Source organism: Hippocampus zosterae, chromosome 15, assembly GCF_025434085.1.
Source record: "Hippocampus zosterae strain Florida chromosome 15, ASM2543408v3, whole genome shotgun sequence".
Lineage (NCBI taxonomy): Eukaryota > Metazoa > Chordata > Actinopteri > Syngnathiformes > Syngnathidae > Hippocampus > Hippocampus zosterae.
In genome coordinates, this window is record NC_067465.1 from 17,512,975 (window position 1) to 17,530,466 (window position 17,492).

The 17,492-nt window shown below is 40.1% G+C and overlaps 1 protein-coding gene across 1 annotated transcript in view; it reads right to left on the reverse strand.

The window, feature by feature from the left end:
* LOC127616689 (xenotropic and polytropic retrovirus receptor 1 homolog) overlaps positions 1 to 17,492 on the reverse strand; it is a 106,218-nt gene that overhangs the window by 30,241 nt on the left and 58,485 nt on the right. The window contains exon 8 of the mRNA XM_052088462.1: positions 16,883 to 16,972. Coding sequence (XP_051944422.1) covers positions 16,883 to 16,972 — 90 coding nt within the window. The remainder of the gene's footprint in view (positions 1 to 16,882; positions 16,973 to 17,492) is intronic.

Genomic DNA, 17,492 nt, shown 5'->3' on the forward strand with positions numbered 1-17,492 from the left:
TGCGTTCAGCTTTGCGACACTCCTGCCTAGCTGCGCGGGTAATGCAGTTAAACCATGGCTCAGGTTTAGGCTTAGGTTTAGGTTTATGGAACCAGTATTTTAAATCGTTAGGTCGCGTGAGCATTTAAAGTGTGCGCTCTACCAAAGATTTTAGTTTAAAACCATTGTAAGAAGCATGCACTGAATCCCAGCTGCCTTCAGGGGTGGCGCGAGAGGTTTTTCCTTGGGATGGCAAGGTTGCACACGGACAATTTAAAACTCGAATGTTTAGGGGTTTTTACTTCGAACTTTCACAGTTTATTTGTTTTTATTACCAATTCTATTCGTTCCAGCTATAAACGTCATTACCATTTATTTCCTTTTTTTAATTTCAATATAAAAGCTACAACTGTTACATTTAGTTATTTTTGTGTATTCTTTCTCATATTTTGACCGATCAAAACTGTTCCAATGATAAGCTGTTGAGGTTATCGCGACGACAATTTTTGTTTATGATAAAAGTCACATGTAAAAATTTTTGCGGTTAGTTTTTATTCCCACCTCTAATCTTTTTTGATTGATTAAAACCATTCCAACTTTAACTGTTCGTTTACCCCCACAATACACACACACACACACACACACACATACGTGTTTTGGTGCATTTTCAGGACGTCCGTTTGTTCACCCGACATATGGGTACATGCCTTTCCCGGGGTCCTACAGGCTCCAAAAAAATATGGTAACCATGAAAAAAAATCAGGAAGACAGCCATCTACTCAGATTTTGGCTAGGACGTAATTTTTTTTTGATTTATGACAAAACTACTACATATGAGGACATTGACAGGTTTTTGTGTATTATGGAGACAGTCACCTCAAACACACTACCATTTCATGTTTTTGTGAATTTTGAGCCCCCTGGATACACATCATTTTCAAGTATATATGACTTATGAAGACCAGCTAAGAGTAAAGTGTGTATTTTTAAATTGACTCATGTTACATACCAACAGTATATGTTAGGCACATGTGTCCAATTGTCATGCTCAGGCATGGGGAGAACTCTACAAAGGAAGGATGCCCAGATTCAAACATTCAAATATCAATTGCTGAACTGTGAGGCGAATGTGCCAAACAGTCGTTATACCCGTCATCCCTCAAATATTCACATTAATAATACAAGATAGTAAAATAAGCTGTGAAGAAGAAGAGACGGTTAAATATGTGGTCAGTCCACTTTCTTATTTTTTAATTGCTGACAATATGAAATTATGAACACAGAAAACATGCCACCTCCTCTCCATGACACAAAGCACTGCAATAGATGAGGGTTGTTTGAACTGAAGAAGATTATGTCAAAATGTGAATACTGCGATGAAGAATTTTTAATGAATCTGGCCATATATTGTGCCATGTGTGTAGCAACTTCTTTAGCTACCGTTAGACAAAAGCAACTTTTCAAAAAGTATTGAAATTCTTGAAATAGGATGAATTCAAATGTTTTAGGGTTTTTCCAAAATATCACCTCAAACCTAATAAGCCTATCTTTTGTGAGAAGTTTGTATATCGTACGTACGTTTATATACAGCAGGAGTGTCCAAGGTCGGTCCTCAAGGGCCGCTGTCTTTTTGTTTTCCAGCTCTCCCAGGATGTTCTAATGCTGCATCAGAGCTGACTGATGAACTGATCATCTGAAACAGGTGTGATGCAGCCGGGAGAGCTGGAAAACAGGCACGACAGTGGCTCTCCAGGCCCAGATCGGAACATGCCTGATATACAGTATAATTTACATGTTCATACATCTTCAAGGATTTTCCAAATTGCTCTTGAAGATCATGAAACAACAAACGTTAAACACAGTATCCAACAACAAATATGAAATCCATAATTGACCATCCCACCCTAAATGCACCATTGCTATTGCTTTAGTTAACTTGAACTGAAATGTACCCAGACGTGCTCGCATTTCAATGGACTAGCCATTCATTTCCCTTTTCAATGCAGTTATATCCTGTTGTGGATGTAGTTTTTGATGGACACCCAGCCTCTGTCGTTCAGAGCTGCTGGCTCTGCGTGGAGACAGGACTCACAGCTCGTTTTACCTGAAACTTTATGGCTTGTTATGAAATCAAACATATGTCGCTCAACAGCCTTCACTTCATAATCTGTCCACGTGCGTCTCTTATTCCCACCTGTAAAAGAAGGCATTATTTATTAAAAATGGAAAAATAAAATAATCAAAATAAGATATTCCAGGAAATAATGAGAATTTTGAAAATTTGAGAATTTTGAGAATTTATCTCTCATTCCATTCATGGTCTCCAGAGGGTTCAGTCAGGTCACTTGGTGTCTGGAACATAACATTACGGTGTCAAAATATTCAGCATTCTTCATTCTGACCAGTTAAGAAATGAATAAACATTAATTATCATTGAACATTGCTCACGGGAGAGTTTGGGATGAATATACCACACTATAGAAAGTTAACACTGTTCAGTTCTGTGGAACAGCAATATGGGGACATTCGAACACAGGCTCTCCAGAGGTAGGTTAAGACAAAAGTCATGTCACCTGAAACACACTCAGGTTTTTCAGGTCTGAAGAAATATGAGGACATGACGACTGAAATTATGGAGAGTCTATGTTTCTGATTTATAACTTCTTCTGTGTTTGGCAAAGAAAGCTGAAAACTCAAACCTAGTATATCATGATAAGAAGTAGTAACCTGTTGTAAGAATGAAGTGGATCTCTCATTCCATTCATGGTCTCCAGAGGGTTCAGTCAGGTCACTTGGTGTCTGCAACATAACATTACGGTGTCAAAATATTCAGCATTCTTCATTCTGACCAGTTAAGAAATGAATAAATATTAATTATCATTGAACATTGCTCACGGGAGAGTTTGGGATGAATATACCACACTATAGAAAGTTAACACTGTTCAGTTCTGTGGAACAGCAATATGGGGACATTCGAACACAGGCTCTCCAGAGTTAGGTTAAGACAAAAGTCATGTCACCTGAAACACACTCAGGTTTTTCAGGCCTGAAGAAATATGAGGACATGACGACTGAAATCATGGAGAGTCTATGTTTCTGACTTATAACTTCTCCTGTGTTTGTCAAAGAAAGCTGAAAACTCAAACCTAGTATATCATGATAAGAAGTAGTAACCTGTTGTAAGAATGAAGTGGATCTCTCACTCCATTCATGGTCTCCAGAGGGTTCAGTCAGGTCACTTGGTGTCTGCAACATAACATTACGGTGTCAAAATATTCAGCATTCTTCATTCTGACCAGTTAAGAAATGAATAAATATTAATTATCATTGAACATTGCTCACGGGAGAGTTTGGGATGAATATACCACACTATAGAAAGTTAACACTGTTCAGTTCTGTGGAACAGCAATATGGGGACATTCGAACACAGGCTCTCCAGAGTTAGGTTAAGACAAAAGTCATGTCACCTGAAACACACTCAGGTTTTTCAGGTCTCAAGAAATATGAGGACATGACGACTGAAATCATGGAGAGTCCATGTTTCTGATTTATAACTTCTTCTGTGTTTGGCAAAGAAAGCTGAAAACTCAAACCTAGTATATCATGATAAGAAGTAGTAACCTGTTGTAAGAATGAAGTGGATCTCTCATTCCATTCATGGTCTCCAGAGGGTTCAGTCAGGTCACTTGGTGTCTGCAACATAACATTACGGTGTCAAAATATTCAGCATTCTTCATTTTGACCAGTTAAGAAATGAATAAATATTAATTATCATTGAACATTGCTCACGGGAGAGTTCGGGATGAATATACCACACTATAGAAAGTTAACACTGTTCAGTTCTGTGGAACAGCAATATGGGGACATTCGAACACAGGCTCTCCAGAGGTAGGTTAAGACAAAAGTCATGTCACCTGAAACACACTCAGGTTTTTCAGGTCTGAAGAAATATGAGGACATGACGACTGAAATCATGGAGAGTCTATGTTTCTGACTTATAACTTCTCCTGTGTTTGTCAAAGAAAGCTGAAAACTCAAACCTAGTATATCATGATAAGAAGTAGTAACCTGTTGTAAGAATGAAGTGGATCTCTCATTCCATTCATGGTCTCCAGAGGGTTCAGTCAGGTCACTTGGTGTCTGGAACATAACATTACGGTGTCAAAATATTCAGCATTCTTCATTCTGACCAGTTAAGAAATGAATAAACATTTATTATCATTGAACATTGCTCACGTGAGAGTTTGGGATGAATATACCACACTATAGAAAGTTAACACTGTTCAGTTCTGTGGAACAGCAATATGGGGACATTCGAACACAGGCTCTCCAGAGTTAGGTTAAGACAAAAGTCATGTCACCTGAAACACACTCAGGTTTTTCAGGTCTGAAGAAATATGAGGACATGACGACTGAAATCATGGAGAGTCTATGTTTCTGACTTATAACTTCTCCTGTGTTTGTCAAAGAAAGCTGAAAACTCAAACCTAGTATATCATGATAAGAAGTAGTAACCTGTTGTAAGAATGAAGTGGATCTCTCACTCCATTCATGGTCTCCAGAGGGTTCAGTCAGGTCACTTGGTGTCTGCAACATAACATTACGGTGTCAAAATATTCAGCATTCTTCATTCTGACCAGTTAAGAAATGAATAAATATTAATTATCATTGAACATTGCTCACGGGAGAGTTTGGGATGAATATACCACACTATAGAAAGTTAACACTGTTCAGTTCTGTGGAACAGCAATATGGGGACATTCGAACACAGGCTCTCCAGAGTTAGGTTAAGACAAAAGTCATGTCACCTGAAACACACTCAGGTTTTTCAGGTCTGAAGAAATATGAGGACATGACGACTGAAATTATAGAGAGTCTATGTTTCTGACTTATAACTTCTCCTGTGTTTGTCAAAGAAAGCTGAAAACTCAAACCTAGTATATCATGACAAGAAGTAGTAACCTGTTGTAAGGATGAAGTGTATCTATCATTCCATTCATGGTCTCCAGAGGGTTCAGTCAGGTCACTCGGTGTCTGCAACATAACATTACGGTGTCAAAATATTCAGCATTCTTCATTCTGACCAGTTAAGAAATGAATAAACATTTATTATCATTGAACATTGCTCACGGGAGAGTTTGGGATGAATATACCACACTATAGAAAGTTAACACTGTTCAGTTCTGTGGAACAGCAATATGGGGACATTCGAACACAGGCTCTCCAGAGTTAGGTTAAGACAAAAGTCATGTCACCTGAAACACACTCAGGTTTTTCAGGCCTGAAGAAATATGAGGACATGACGACTGAAATCATGGAGAGTCTATGTTTCTGACTTATAACTTCTCCTGTGTTTGTCAAAGAAAGCTGAAAACTCAAACCTAGTATATCATGATAAGAAGTAGTAACCTGTTGTAAGAATGAAGTGGATCTCTCATTCCATTCATGGTCTCCAGAGGGTTCAGTCAGGTCACTTGGTGTCTGGAACATAACATTACGGTGTCAAAATATTCAGCATTCTTCATTCTGACCAGTTAAGAAATGAATAAACATTTATTATCATTGAACATTGCTCACGGGAGAGTTTGGGATGAATATACCACACTATAGAAAGTTAACACTGTTCAGTTCTGTGGAACAGCAATATGGGGACATTCGAACACAGGCTCTCCAGAGTTAGGTTAAGACAAAAGTCATGTCACCTGAAACACACTCAGGTTTTTCAGGTCTGAAGAAATATGAGGACATGACGACTGAAATCATGGAGAGTCTATGTTTCTGACTTATAACTTCTCCTGTGTTTGTCAAAGAAAGCTGAAAACTCAAACCTAGTATATCACGATAAGAAGTAGTAACCTGTTGTAAGAATGAAGTGGATCTCTCACTCCATTCATGGTCTCCAGAGGGTTCAGTCAGGTCACTTGGTGTCTGCAACATAACATTACGGTGTCAAAATATTCAGCATTCTTCATTCTGACCAGTTAAGAAATGAATAAATATTAATTATCATTGAACATTGCTCACGGGAGAGTTTGGGATGAATATACCACACTATAGAAAGTTAACACTGTTCAGTTCTGTGGAACAGCAATATGGGGACATTCGAACACAGGCTCTCCAGAGTTAGGTTAAGACAAAAGTCATGTCACCTGAAACACACTCAGGTTTTTCAGGTCTGAAGAAATATGAGGACATGACGACTGAAATTATAGAGAGTCTATGTTTCTGACTTATAACTTCTCCTGTGTTTGTCAAAGAAAGCTGAAAACTCAAACCTAGTATATCATGACAAGAAGTAGTAACCTGTTGTAAGGATGAAGTGTATCTATCATTCCATTCATGGTCTCCAGAGGGTTCAGTCAGGTCACTCGGTGTCTGCAACATAACATTACGGTGTCAAAATATTCAGCATTCTTCATTCTGACCAGTTAAGAAATGAATAAACATTTATTATCATTGAACATTGCTCACGGGAGAGTTTGGGATGAATATACCACACTATAGAAAGTTAACACTGTTCAGTTCTGTGGAACAGCAATATGGGGACATTCGAACACAGGCTCTCCAGAGTTAGGTTAAGACAAAAGTCATGTCACCTGAAACACACTCAGGTTTTTCAGGCCTGAAGAAATATGAGGACATGACGACTGAAATCATGGAGAGTCTATGTTTCTGACTTATAACTTCTCCTGTGTTTGTCAAAGAAAGCTGAAAACTCAAACCTAGTATATCATGATAAGAAGTAGTAACCTGTTGTAAGAATGAAGTGGATCTCTCATTCCATTCATGGTCTCCAGAGGGTTCAGTCAGGTCACTTGGTGTCTGGAACATAACATTACGGTGTCAAAATATTCAGCATTCTTCATTCTGACCAGTTAAGAAATGAATAAACATTTATTATCATTGAACATTGCTCACGGGAGAGTTTGGGATGAATATACCACACTATAGAAAGTTAACACTGTTCAGTTCTGTGGAACAGCAATATGGGGACATTCGAACACAGGCTCTCCAGAGTTAGGTTAAGACAAAAGTCATGTCACCTGAAACACACTCAGGTTTTTCAGGTCTGAAGAAATATGAGGACATGACGACTGAAATCATGGAGAGTCTATGTTTCTGACTTATAACTTCTCCTGTGTTTGTCAAAGAAAGCTGAAAACTCAAACCTAGTATATCACGATAAGAAGTAGTAACCTGTTGTAAGAATGAAGTGGATCTCTCACTCCATTCATGGTCTCCAGAGGGTTCAGTCAGGTCACTTGGTGTCTGCAACATAACATTACGGTGTCAAAATATTCAGCATTCTTCATTCTGACCAGTTAAGAAATGAATAAATATTAATTATCATTGAACATTGCTCACGGGAGAGTTTGGGATGAATATACCACACTATAGAAAGTTAACACTGTTCAGTTCTGTGGAACAGCAATATGGGGACATTCGAACACAGGCTCTCCAGAGTTAGGTTAAGACAAAAGTCATGTCACCTGAAACACACTCAGGTTTTTCAGGTCTGAAGAAATATGAGGACATGACGACTGAAATTATAGAGAGTCTATGTTTCTGACTTATAACTTCTCCTGTGTTTGTCAAAGAAAGCTGAAAACTCAAACCTAGTATATCATGACAAGAAGTAGTAACCTGTTGTAAGGATGAAGTGTATCTATCATTCCATTCATGGTCTCCAGAGGGTTCAGTCAGGTCACTCGGTGTCTGCAACATAACATTACGGTGTCAAAATATTCAGCATTCTTCATTCTGACCAGTTAAGAAATGAATAAACATTTATTATCATTGAACATTGCTCACGGGAGAGTTTGGGATGAATATACCACACTATAGAAAGTTAACACTGTTCAGTTCTGTGGAACAGCAATATGGGGACATTCGAACACAGGCTCTCCAGAGTTAGGTTAAGACAAAAGTCATGTCACCTGAAACACACTCAGGTTTTTCAGGCCTGAAGAAATATGAGGACATGACGACTGAAATCATAGAGAGTCTATGTTTCTGACTTATAACTTCTCCTGTGTTTGTCAAAGAAAGCTGAAAACTCAAACCTAGTATATCATGATAAGAAGTAGTAACCTGTTGTAAGAATGAAGTGGATCTCTCATTCCATTCATGGTCTCCAGAGGGTTCAGTCAGGTCACTTGGTGTCTGGAACATAACATTACGGTGTCAAAATATTCAGCATTCTTCATTCTGACCAGTTAAGAAATGAATAAACATTTATTATCATTGAACATTGCTCACGGGAGAGTTTGGGATGAATATACCACACTATAGAAAGTTAACACTGTTCAGTTCTGTGGAACAGCAATATGGGGACATTCGAACACAGGCTCTCCAGAGTTAGGTTAAGACAAAAGTCATGTCACCTGAAACACACTCAGGTTTTTCAGGTCTGAAGAAATATGAGGACATGACGACTGAAATCATGGAGAGTCTATGTTTCTGACTTATAACTTCTCCTGTGTTTGTCAAAGAAAGCTAAAAACTCAAACCTAGTATATCATGATAAGAAGTAGTAACCTGTTGTAAGAATGAAGTGGATCTCTCACTCCATTCATGGTCTCCAGAGGGTTCAGTCAGGTCACTTGGTGTCTGCAACATAACATTACGGTGTCAAAATATTCAGCATTCTTCATTCTGACCAGTTAAGAAATGAATAAATATTAATTATCATTGAACATTGCTCACGGGAGAGTTTGGGATGAATATACCACACTATAGAAAGTTAACACTGTTCAGTTCTGTGGAACAGCAATATGGGGACATTCGAACACAGGCTCTCCAGAGTTAGGTTAAGACAAAAGTCATGTCACCTGAAACACACTCAGGTTTTTCAGGTCTGAAGAAATATGAGGACATGACGACTGAAATTATAGAGAGTCTATGTTTCTGACTTATAACTTCTCCTGTGTTTGTCAAAGAAAGCTGAAAACTCAAACCTAGTATATCATGACAAGAAGTAGTAACCTGTTGTAAGGATGAAGTGTATCTATCATTCCATTCATGGTCTCCAGAGGGTTCAGTCAGGTCACTCGGTGTCTGCAACATAACATTACGGTGTCAAAATATTCAGCATTCTTCATTCTGACCAGTTAAGAAATGAATAAACATTTATTATCATTGAACATTGCTCACGGGAGAGTTTGGGATGAATATACCACACTATAGAAAGTTAACACTGTTCAGTTCTGTGGAACAGCAATATGGGGACATTCGAACACAGGCTCTCCAGAGTTAGGTTAAGACAAAAGTCATGTCACCTGAAACACACTCAGGTTTTTCAGGCCTGAAGAAATATGAGGACATGACGACTGAAATCATGGAGAGTCTATGTTTCTGACTTATAACTTCTCCTGTGTTTGTCAAAGAAAGCTGAAAACTCAAACCTAGTATATCATGATAAGAAGTAGTAACCTGTTGTAAGAATGAAGTGGATCTCTCACTCCATTCATGGTCTCCAGAGGGTTCAGTCAGGTCACTTGGTGTCTGCAACATAACATTACGGTGTCAAAATATTCAGCATTCTTCATTCTGACCAGTTAAGAAATGAATAAATATTAATTATCATTGAACATTGCTCACGGGAGAGTTTGGGATGAATATACCACACTATAGAAAGTTAACACTGTTCAGTTCTGTGGAACAGCAATATGGGGACATTCGAACACAGGCTCTCCAGAGTTAGGTTAAGACAAAAGTCATGTCACCTGAAACACACTCAGGTTTTTCAGGTCTGAAGAAATATGAGGACATGACGACTGAAATTATAGAGAGTCTATGTTTCTGACTTATAACTTCTCCTGTGTTTGTCAAAGAAAGCTGAAAACTCAAACCTAGTATATCATGACAAGAAGTAGTAACCTGTTGTAAGGATGAAGTGTATCTATCATTCCATTCATGGTCTCCAGAGGGTTCAGTCACGTCACTCGGTGTCTGCAACATAACATTACGGTGTCAAAATATTCAGCATTCTTCATTTTGACCAGTTAAGAAATGAATAAATATTAATTATCATTGAACATTGCTCACGGGAGAGTTCGGGATGAATATACCACACTATAGAAAGTTAACACTGTTCAGTTCTGTGGAACAGCAATATGGGGACATTCGAACACAGGCTCTCCAGAGTTAGGTTAAGACAAAAGTCATGTCACCTGAAACACACTCAGGTTTTTCAGGCCTGAAGAAATATGAGGACATGACGACTGAAATCATGGAGAGTCTATGTTTCTGACTTATAACTTCTCCTGTGTTTGTCAAAGAAAGCTGAAAACTCAAACCTAGTATATCATGATAAGAAGTAGTAACCTGTTGTAAGAATGAAGTGGATCTCTCACTCCATTCATGGTCTCCAGAGGGTTCAGTCAGGTCACTTGGTGTCTGCAACATAACATTACGGTGTCAAAATATTCAGCATTCTTCATTCTGACCAGTTAAGAAATGAATAAATATTAATTATCATTGAACATTGCTCACGGGAGAGTTTGGGATGAATATACCACACTATAGAAAGTTAACACTGTTCAGTTCTGTGGAACAGCAATATGGGGACATTCGAACACAGGCTCTCCAGAGTTAGGTTAAGACAAAAGTCATGTCACCTGAAACACACTTAGGTTTTTCAGGTCTGAAGAAATATGAGGACATGACGACTGAAATCATGGAGAGTCTATGTTTCTGACTTATAACTTCTCCTGTGTTTGTCAAAGAAAGCTGAAAACTCAAACCTAGTATATCATGATAAGAAGTAGTAACCTGTTGTAAGAATGAAGTGGATCTCTCACTCCATTCATGGTCTCCAGAGGGTTCAGTCAGGTCACTTGGTGTCTGCAACATAACATTACGGTGTCAAAATATTCAGCATTCTTCATTCTGACCATTTAAGAAATGAATAAACATTAATTATCATTGAACATTGCTCACGGAAGAGTTTGGGATGAATATACCACACTATAGAAAGTTAACACTGTTCAGTTCTGTGGTACAGCAATATGGGGACATTCGAACGCAGGCTCACCAGATGTTAGGTTAAGGCAAAAGTCATGTCACCTGAAACACACTCGGGTTTTTCAGGTCTAAAGAAATATGAGGAAATGACGACTGAAATCATGGAGAGTCCATGTTTCTGATTTATAACTTCTCCTGTGTTTGTCAAAGAAAGCTGAAAACTCAAACCTAGTATATCATGATAAGAAGTAGTAACCTGTTGTAAGGATGAAGTGGATCTCTCACTCCCTTCTTGGTCTCCAGAAGGTTCAGTCAAGATCCCGTCACTTGGTGTCTGCAACATAACACCATTACGGTGCCATTACGGGACATTCGAACACAGGCTCTCCAGTGTTAGGTCCAGACAAAAGTCATTTCCCCTGATCACACTCAGGTTTTTCAGCAACATTACAGTATCAGAAATATTCTAAAAAGTATTCTACAGTAACTGGGAAGTATGAGGGCATGACTGAAATCATGAAAATCAACATTATAGCAACCATAGAGTGTCAGAAATATGTCGTAGTTACATGACTTTTGAATAAATTAAACTTCATACACAGCACAAGCCGGCTCTTTATGGTAGTTACCACTGTACAGCTCTTATAGCTAACAATTTCAGGACAACAGACATGACTGAGTTCAAATAATAAAGACAACACCCGAAACATACTCTTTCAGGCTAAAACAATGTAATGACTGAAAAATAATTCCGGTGACCATTCGTTGTTTTCAACTAAGTAGAGACTTTTGATGGGCAGTACAAATTGCTGATAAAAATGTGGATTTGTCAAACAGCTACCACAGCCTTCTTCAATCAGGTGAAATAAGCATTATGAAGGAAGTTTAAAGGCATCTAATTTTCCTCGACTATTACGGATGTATGCGTTTTTATGAATTGTGATATTTGGTGAAGCACAATATTTTAACAGAAGCCGAATAATTTCTATTTCTATTTTTTCATTCCAAGATATTCCTAGTTCTACATGGCAATACAATATTCTCAATAATTGAATGATAATGGCTGCTAAACATTTTCTTCAAAAGTACTTCAATTATTCATTCATTCATTCATTCATCTTCCGAGCCGCTTGATCCTCACTAGGGTCGCGGGGGGTGCTGGAGCCTATCCCAGCTGTCTTCGGGCAGTAGGCGGGGGACACCCTGAATCGGTTGCCAGCCAATCGCAGGGCACACAGAAACGAACAACCATCCACGCTCACACTCACACCTAGGGACAATTTAGAGTGTTCAATCAGCCTGCCACGCATGTTTTTGGAATGTGGGAGGAAACCGGAGCACCCGGAGAAAACCCACTTCAATTATTTTTGCTCCAATATGATCAATGGCATAAAAAATATGCTGTTTACTGTGACAGTTTTGGGGTAAATACAATGTACGAATAAAATCTGTCACTGTGACAGGCTTTGGTTGCAGCTCTTGTCATATGCTTGCGGTAGCCATAAGAATTAGATAGCAGGTAGATTGATAGCATACCTTTATAATCATTGATCCACTGGGCTTTCAAACAAGGCTTGTTGACTCCAGATAAAAGGAGCAGCCTCAGATTCAGGGCTCAGTCTGGTTCTTCTTTGTGACATTATCACCACCAGTAAACATCTACAATGGAAAGTGAGAAGAAGTCAGCCAGACAAGCAAGCACAATATTATGGCAGCACTTATTTTGGCTCAAAAAGTACTGAGCCAAAGGAATATTATTTTCTTCCTCAAAAATACAAAAATTCATTTCATCAAACATTTGCTGGTCAGACTAATAGATTCGGGCAAACCATTTGTCAGGCAGATAACAATGTAAAATTAAAATAGAGTAACACAATATTGTCTTGACCAAATGTACCAACAAAGCTGAATTCTGCTATAATTTCATTGCAAACGTTTGTTTGTTTTTTTCATTGAAACGGTGTACAATTGAATCAGCACAAGAATAAACAGTGTAAATACACCGGGCTTAGCGTAAATGCTAGAAGTGCCTGGCCCACTTTCATTAGGCTACCTGTACTAACTAATTTAAATTAACTGCAATCGAATAAAACAAATACTGCACTGAAATAAACATATGGTACCAAAACCAAGTTCCACAGACTGTGTTGTTAAAGATTTAGAAAAGTTTTCCAGAATCTTGCCTGCAGGACATGTCCACATTACTTTTACTGGAAGCTTATTAGCATGCTAACGATCGAGCTAGCTAGCTAGCTAGCTGTCTTATTGAATGATATTACCTTTGGTGGGCACTGTTAAACACGGTTATATTGAACAACTTCTATGTTACGGTAAGATAAATGAAAAGGAATTGCTTACCCGATGGTCATCCACGCGTGGTCGTGTTTGAGAGTAGGATTGTCTGGCTGCTTCACATGTTGGATTTTGTGTGACTGCTAATTGATGTGACTTATCAGGACGAGGGCGGGGAAAATGTGTGAGTCAGTCCGAAAAAGATGACATTTGAGGTCCTGCACAATGACGTCACTGAAAGTGTGTTAAAAGTGTGTTAAGTACCGAAGTTGGCCACTAGTTTTCCAAATGAAAAGTGAGTCGAAAGTTAAACACACTTAAACACACAATTTCTGAAAATTGTGCTCTTTCAGGACATCACTTATTTTTGGTGTGGGAGTATCCTCGTGAGCTCTAGAGTAGTGTAGACTGCGTGGAAATATGAGGACGCGAAAAATGTCCTCATTTTTCCACAGGTCCTCATTGTGAAGGTGTGTTATCATAAAATTGTCCTGAGATGTCATGAATACAAACGCACACACACACACACACACACACACACACACACACACACACACACACACACACACACAGACACAAGAATTTGCCCATTTGACTATTTTTTTCTTCAGGCACGCATCAACATATAACTCTTAAGTTTGCCAAGGTTAATGTATAATGGATACATTTTTGGAGAAGCCATTGCGGGCGCACGCTCTCGCTCTCTCGATCGCGCACCCAACTCTCTCTTTGATCAGGCAGCTCCCATGACCCGCAGTGGATGCACAAAGTTATTAAAAGAAAACAAAATTAAAACAGCCAAGATCAATTACAGTCAAACCTTTCGAACCATCCTCTGCTTGCTTTGAAATCAAACTCTTCAGGATCTTTTTTTTTTTATCAAATCTCCATACAATCGTCTTGTTTTGCCACAAATTGTATCTTGGGTCTCCTGCTAGCTGTTTCTCATTTATGAAAATAATAAAAAGTTTCTCCACTTCTCCTAATATTTGTGGCCTTCGTTTGCTAAACACACACAATCCTTCAGCCACATCACTGACTGATCTTTCTTTTTTTGGATGTTGCTGATCTGATATCCCGAACTCCTTAGCCAACACACAATACACACCTGATTCATATTGCACTATCAAATCTTTATTAAATTCAATGGTTTTGCGAGCTATTTTCCTCTTTTTTCACCAGCTTTACTACTTCTACTTGCTTTCTTTGGTGCCATGCAGCAATAACAGTCTAGTTTGCTTAGATCTCAACAAACACGTCTGTTTTTTTTTATGTACCGTATTTTCACGACTATAAGGCGCTATTAAAAGTCTAAAATTTTCTCCAAAATGGACAGGACGCCTTATAATGCGATGCGTCTTTTATATGAGCCGAGTTCCAAAATCTGGCTGAGACCTGACACGCTGTTTATATAGAGAAAAAGCGGAAGTGAGGTCGGCCAATCAGTGAAGTGCGGGGAAGAGGTCGGCCAATCAGTGAAGCGCGTCCGCGCACTTATATGTAAATTTGGAGAGAGAGAAAATGTGTACGTGAGTGACGACACGCACGCATGCGGAGAAGCGGTCGGCCAATCAGTGAAGTGCGTCCGCGCACTTATATGTAAATTATGGAGAGAGAGAAATGTAAATATATGAAGAGAGGTGGACGTGAGGGAGGACAGGCACGCAGGGGGTGGGTCCGGCAATGAGTGAAGGGTGGGCGTGTAAGGCACGCCTCTAGCAGGTACCAGCACATGTATAAAATGTGAGTATGTGCATTATTGCAAAACAACTTCGGTTTTGGTTTTCAAGAACCCCCGAAAATGAGTTCCACAAAGAGACACGCCTACGAAGCGCAATTCAAACTCCAAGCCATCGGTTATGCAGTGAAACATGGGAATCGAGCAGCCGCCAGAGAATTTAATATCAACGAATCCATGGTTCGCAAATGGAGGAAGCAGGAGAACGAGCTTCGCCAAGTCAAAAAGACCAAGCGCAGTTTCCGTGGAAATAAGGCGAGGTGGCCAGAGTTGGAAGACCAACTGGAGCGGTGGATTCTTGATCAAAGAGCAGCCGGCAGAAGCGTCTCCACGGTAACCATTCGACTAAGGGCGAAAACGTTAGCCGAAGAATTGAAAATTGAACATTTTCAAGGAGGTCCGTCTTGGTGCTTTCGCTTTATGAAACGGCGCCATCTACCTATGAGAGTGAAGACGACCGTGGCTCAGCAACTTCCAGCGGACTACAAAGAAAAGCTGGCCGTTTTCCGCACCTACTGCAGTAAAAAGATTGTCGACAAACGCATCCAGCCTAACCACATTACCAACATGGACGAGGTCCCGCTGACTTTCGACATCCCGGTGAACCACACTGTGGAGAGGAAGGGGACCAGCACGGTTGCGATACGCAAAACGGGGCACGAGAAGTCAGCTTTCACTGTCGTTCTTGCTTGTCATGCTAACGGACAGAAACTGCCACCTATGGTGATTTTCAAGCGAAAGACGCTGCCGAAAGAAAAGTTTCCAGTCGGCGTCATCGTGAAAGCAAACCAAAAGGGCTGGATGAACGAGGAGAAAATGAGAGAGTGGCTAAGTGAGGTGTATGTTAAGAGACCGGACGGCTTTTTCCATGCCTCGCCGTCACTCTTGATTTGCGACTCCATGCGTGCCCATCTCACACCAGCGGTGAAAGACAAAGTCAAGCAAATGAACTCCGAGCTTGCCGTCATTCCCGGAGGCTTGACGAAAGAACTCCAACCGCTGGACATCGGCATCAACCCGGGCGTTCAAGGTGAAGTTGCGAGCGGCATGGGAAAAATGGATGATCGATGGCGAACACAGCTTCACGAAGAGTGGGAGGCAGCGCCGGGCTAGTTACGCCAAGATCTGTGAATGGATTGTAGCTGCTTGGACGAACGTTGCTGCTAGTACAGTTGTTCGAGCTTTTGGCAAAGCCGGCATCATTTCCGTGGAGCCACCTGATGACGAGAGTGACTCTGACAACGAGGGGGAACCCGGCGGTTGGGATGGATTACCGATACTTGCACAATTGTTTAATTCGGACACAGAAGATGACGACTTTGATGGCTTTCTGAGTGATACTTGAGCAAAAAACGTGAGTACCTTGTAAATAAAATACACCCGAACTCAGTTCTGCTTTCGTTGCCTTTTTAAAAACGTGTTTTAGCTTCGAGCTTCAGTGTGTGCTTCAAGCTAACGTGTTAGCGAACGTGTTAGCATGCATGCATGCCGTATGTTTAAGCGTATGTTTTACCACTTTAAAACTGCGCCCATTGGTACGGTGCGTCCTGTATATGTGTAAAATACAGAAATGCCACCCATTAATGAGACTGCGGCCATTGGTACGGTGCGTCGAATAGTCGTGAAAATACGGTATATTGAACACTTGTGTGTGTGTGTGTGTGTGTGTGTGTGTGTGTGTGTGTGTGTGTGTGTGTGTGTGTGTGTGTGTGTGTGTGAGAACCAAAATCTGAATAGATGGGCGTCTTCCTGATTTTTTTTCACGGTTACCATATTTTTTTGGAGCATGTAGGACCACGGGAAAGGCATGTACCCATATGTCGGGTGAACAAACGGACGTCCTGAAAATGCACCAAAAGACGTATGTGTGTGTGTGTGGGGGGGGGGGGGGGGTGCATTTGTGATTACCTAAGAGGAAGAGGAATTCTATTAACAGGAAGCCTCCTCTGTAGATTCTGATCATTGGCCAAACGTCAGCGATGGGAAACATAACAGCTCCTGAAAAAAGGGGTATGGATTTAAAAGTATACACCAAAAAAAAATCTATTTCTTTCGAGTCTTAAAGTAAAATTGTAGTGTGCACAATATTTGCCAAAAATGTTTGTCAAAATGCTCATTGAAATGGCCACATTAATTTGTAACACATCAATTACAGTAAAAGTACAAACAATTTTGACGATCACGTGATGGGTTCAAATGGAGAAAAAAATGTGTCTTTACCCACTCAAAAAAATTGACCTGGAAAAAAAAATACTTTGCAAACAAAAATTATGCCCCTCCGTGAGTCGTCACCTTACCGTGGTGGAGGGGTTTGTGTGTCCCAATGATCCGAGGAGCTAAGTTGTTTGGGGCTTTATGCCCCTGGCAGGGTCACCCATGGCAAACAGGTTCTAGGTAAGGGGCCAGACAAAGCACGGCTCAAAGATCCCTGATGATGATTACATAAATTGATCCAAGTTTCCCTTGCCCGTACGCGGGTCACCGGGGCCCCCCTCTGGAGGCAGGCCTTGAGGTGGGG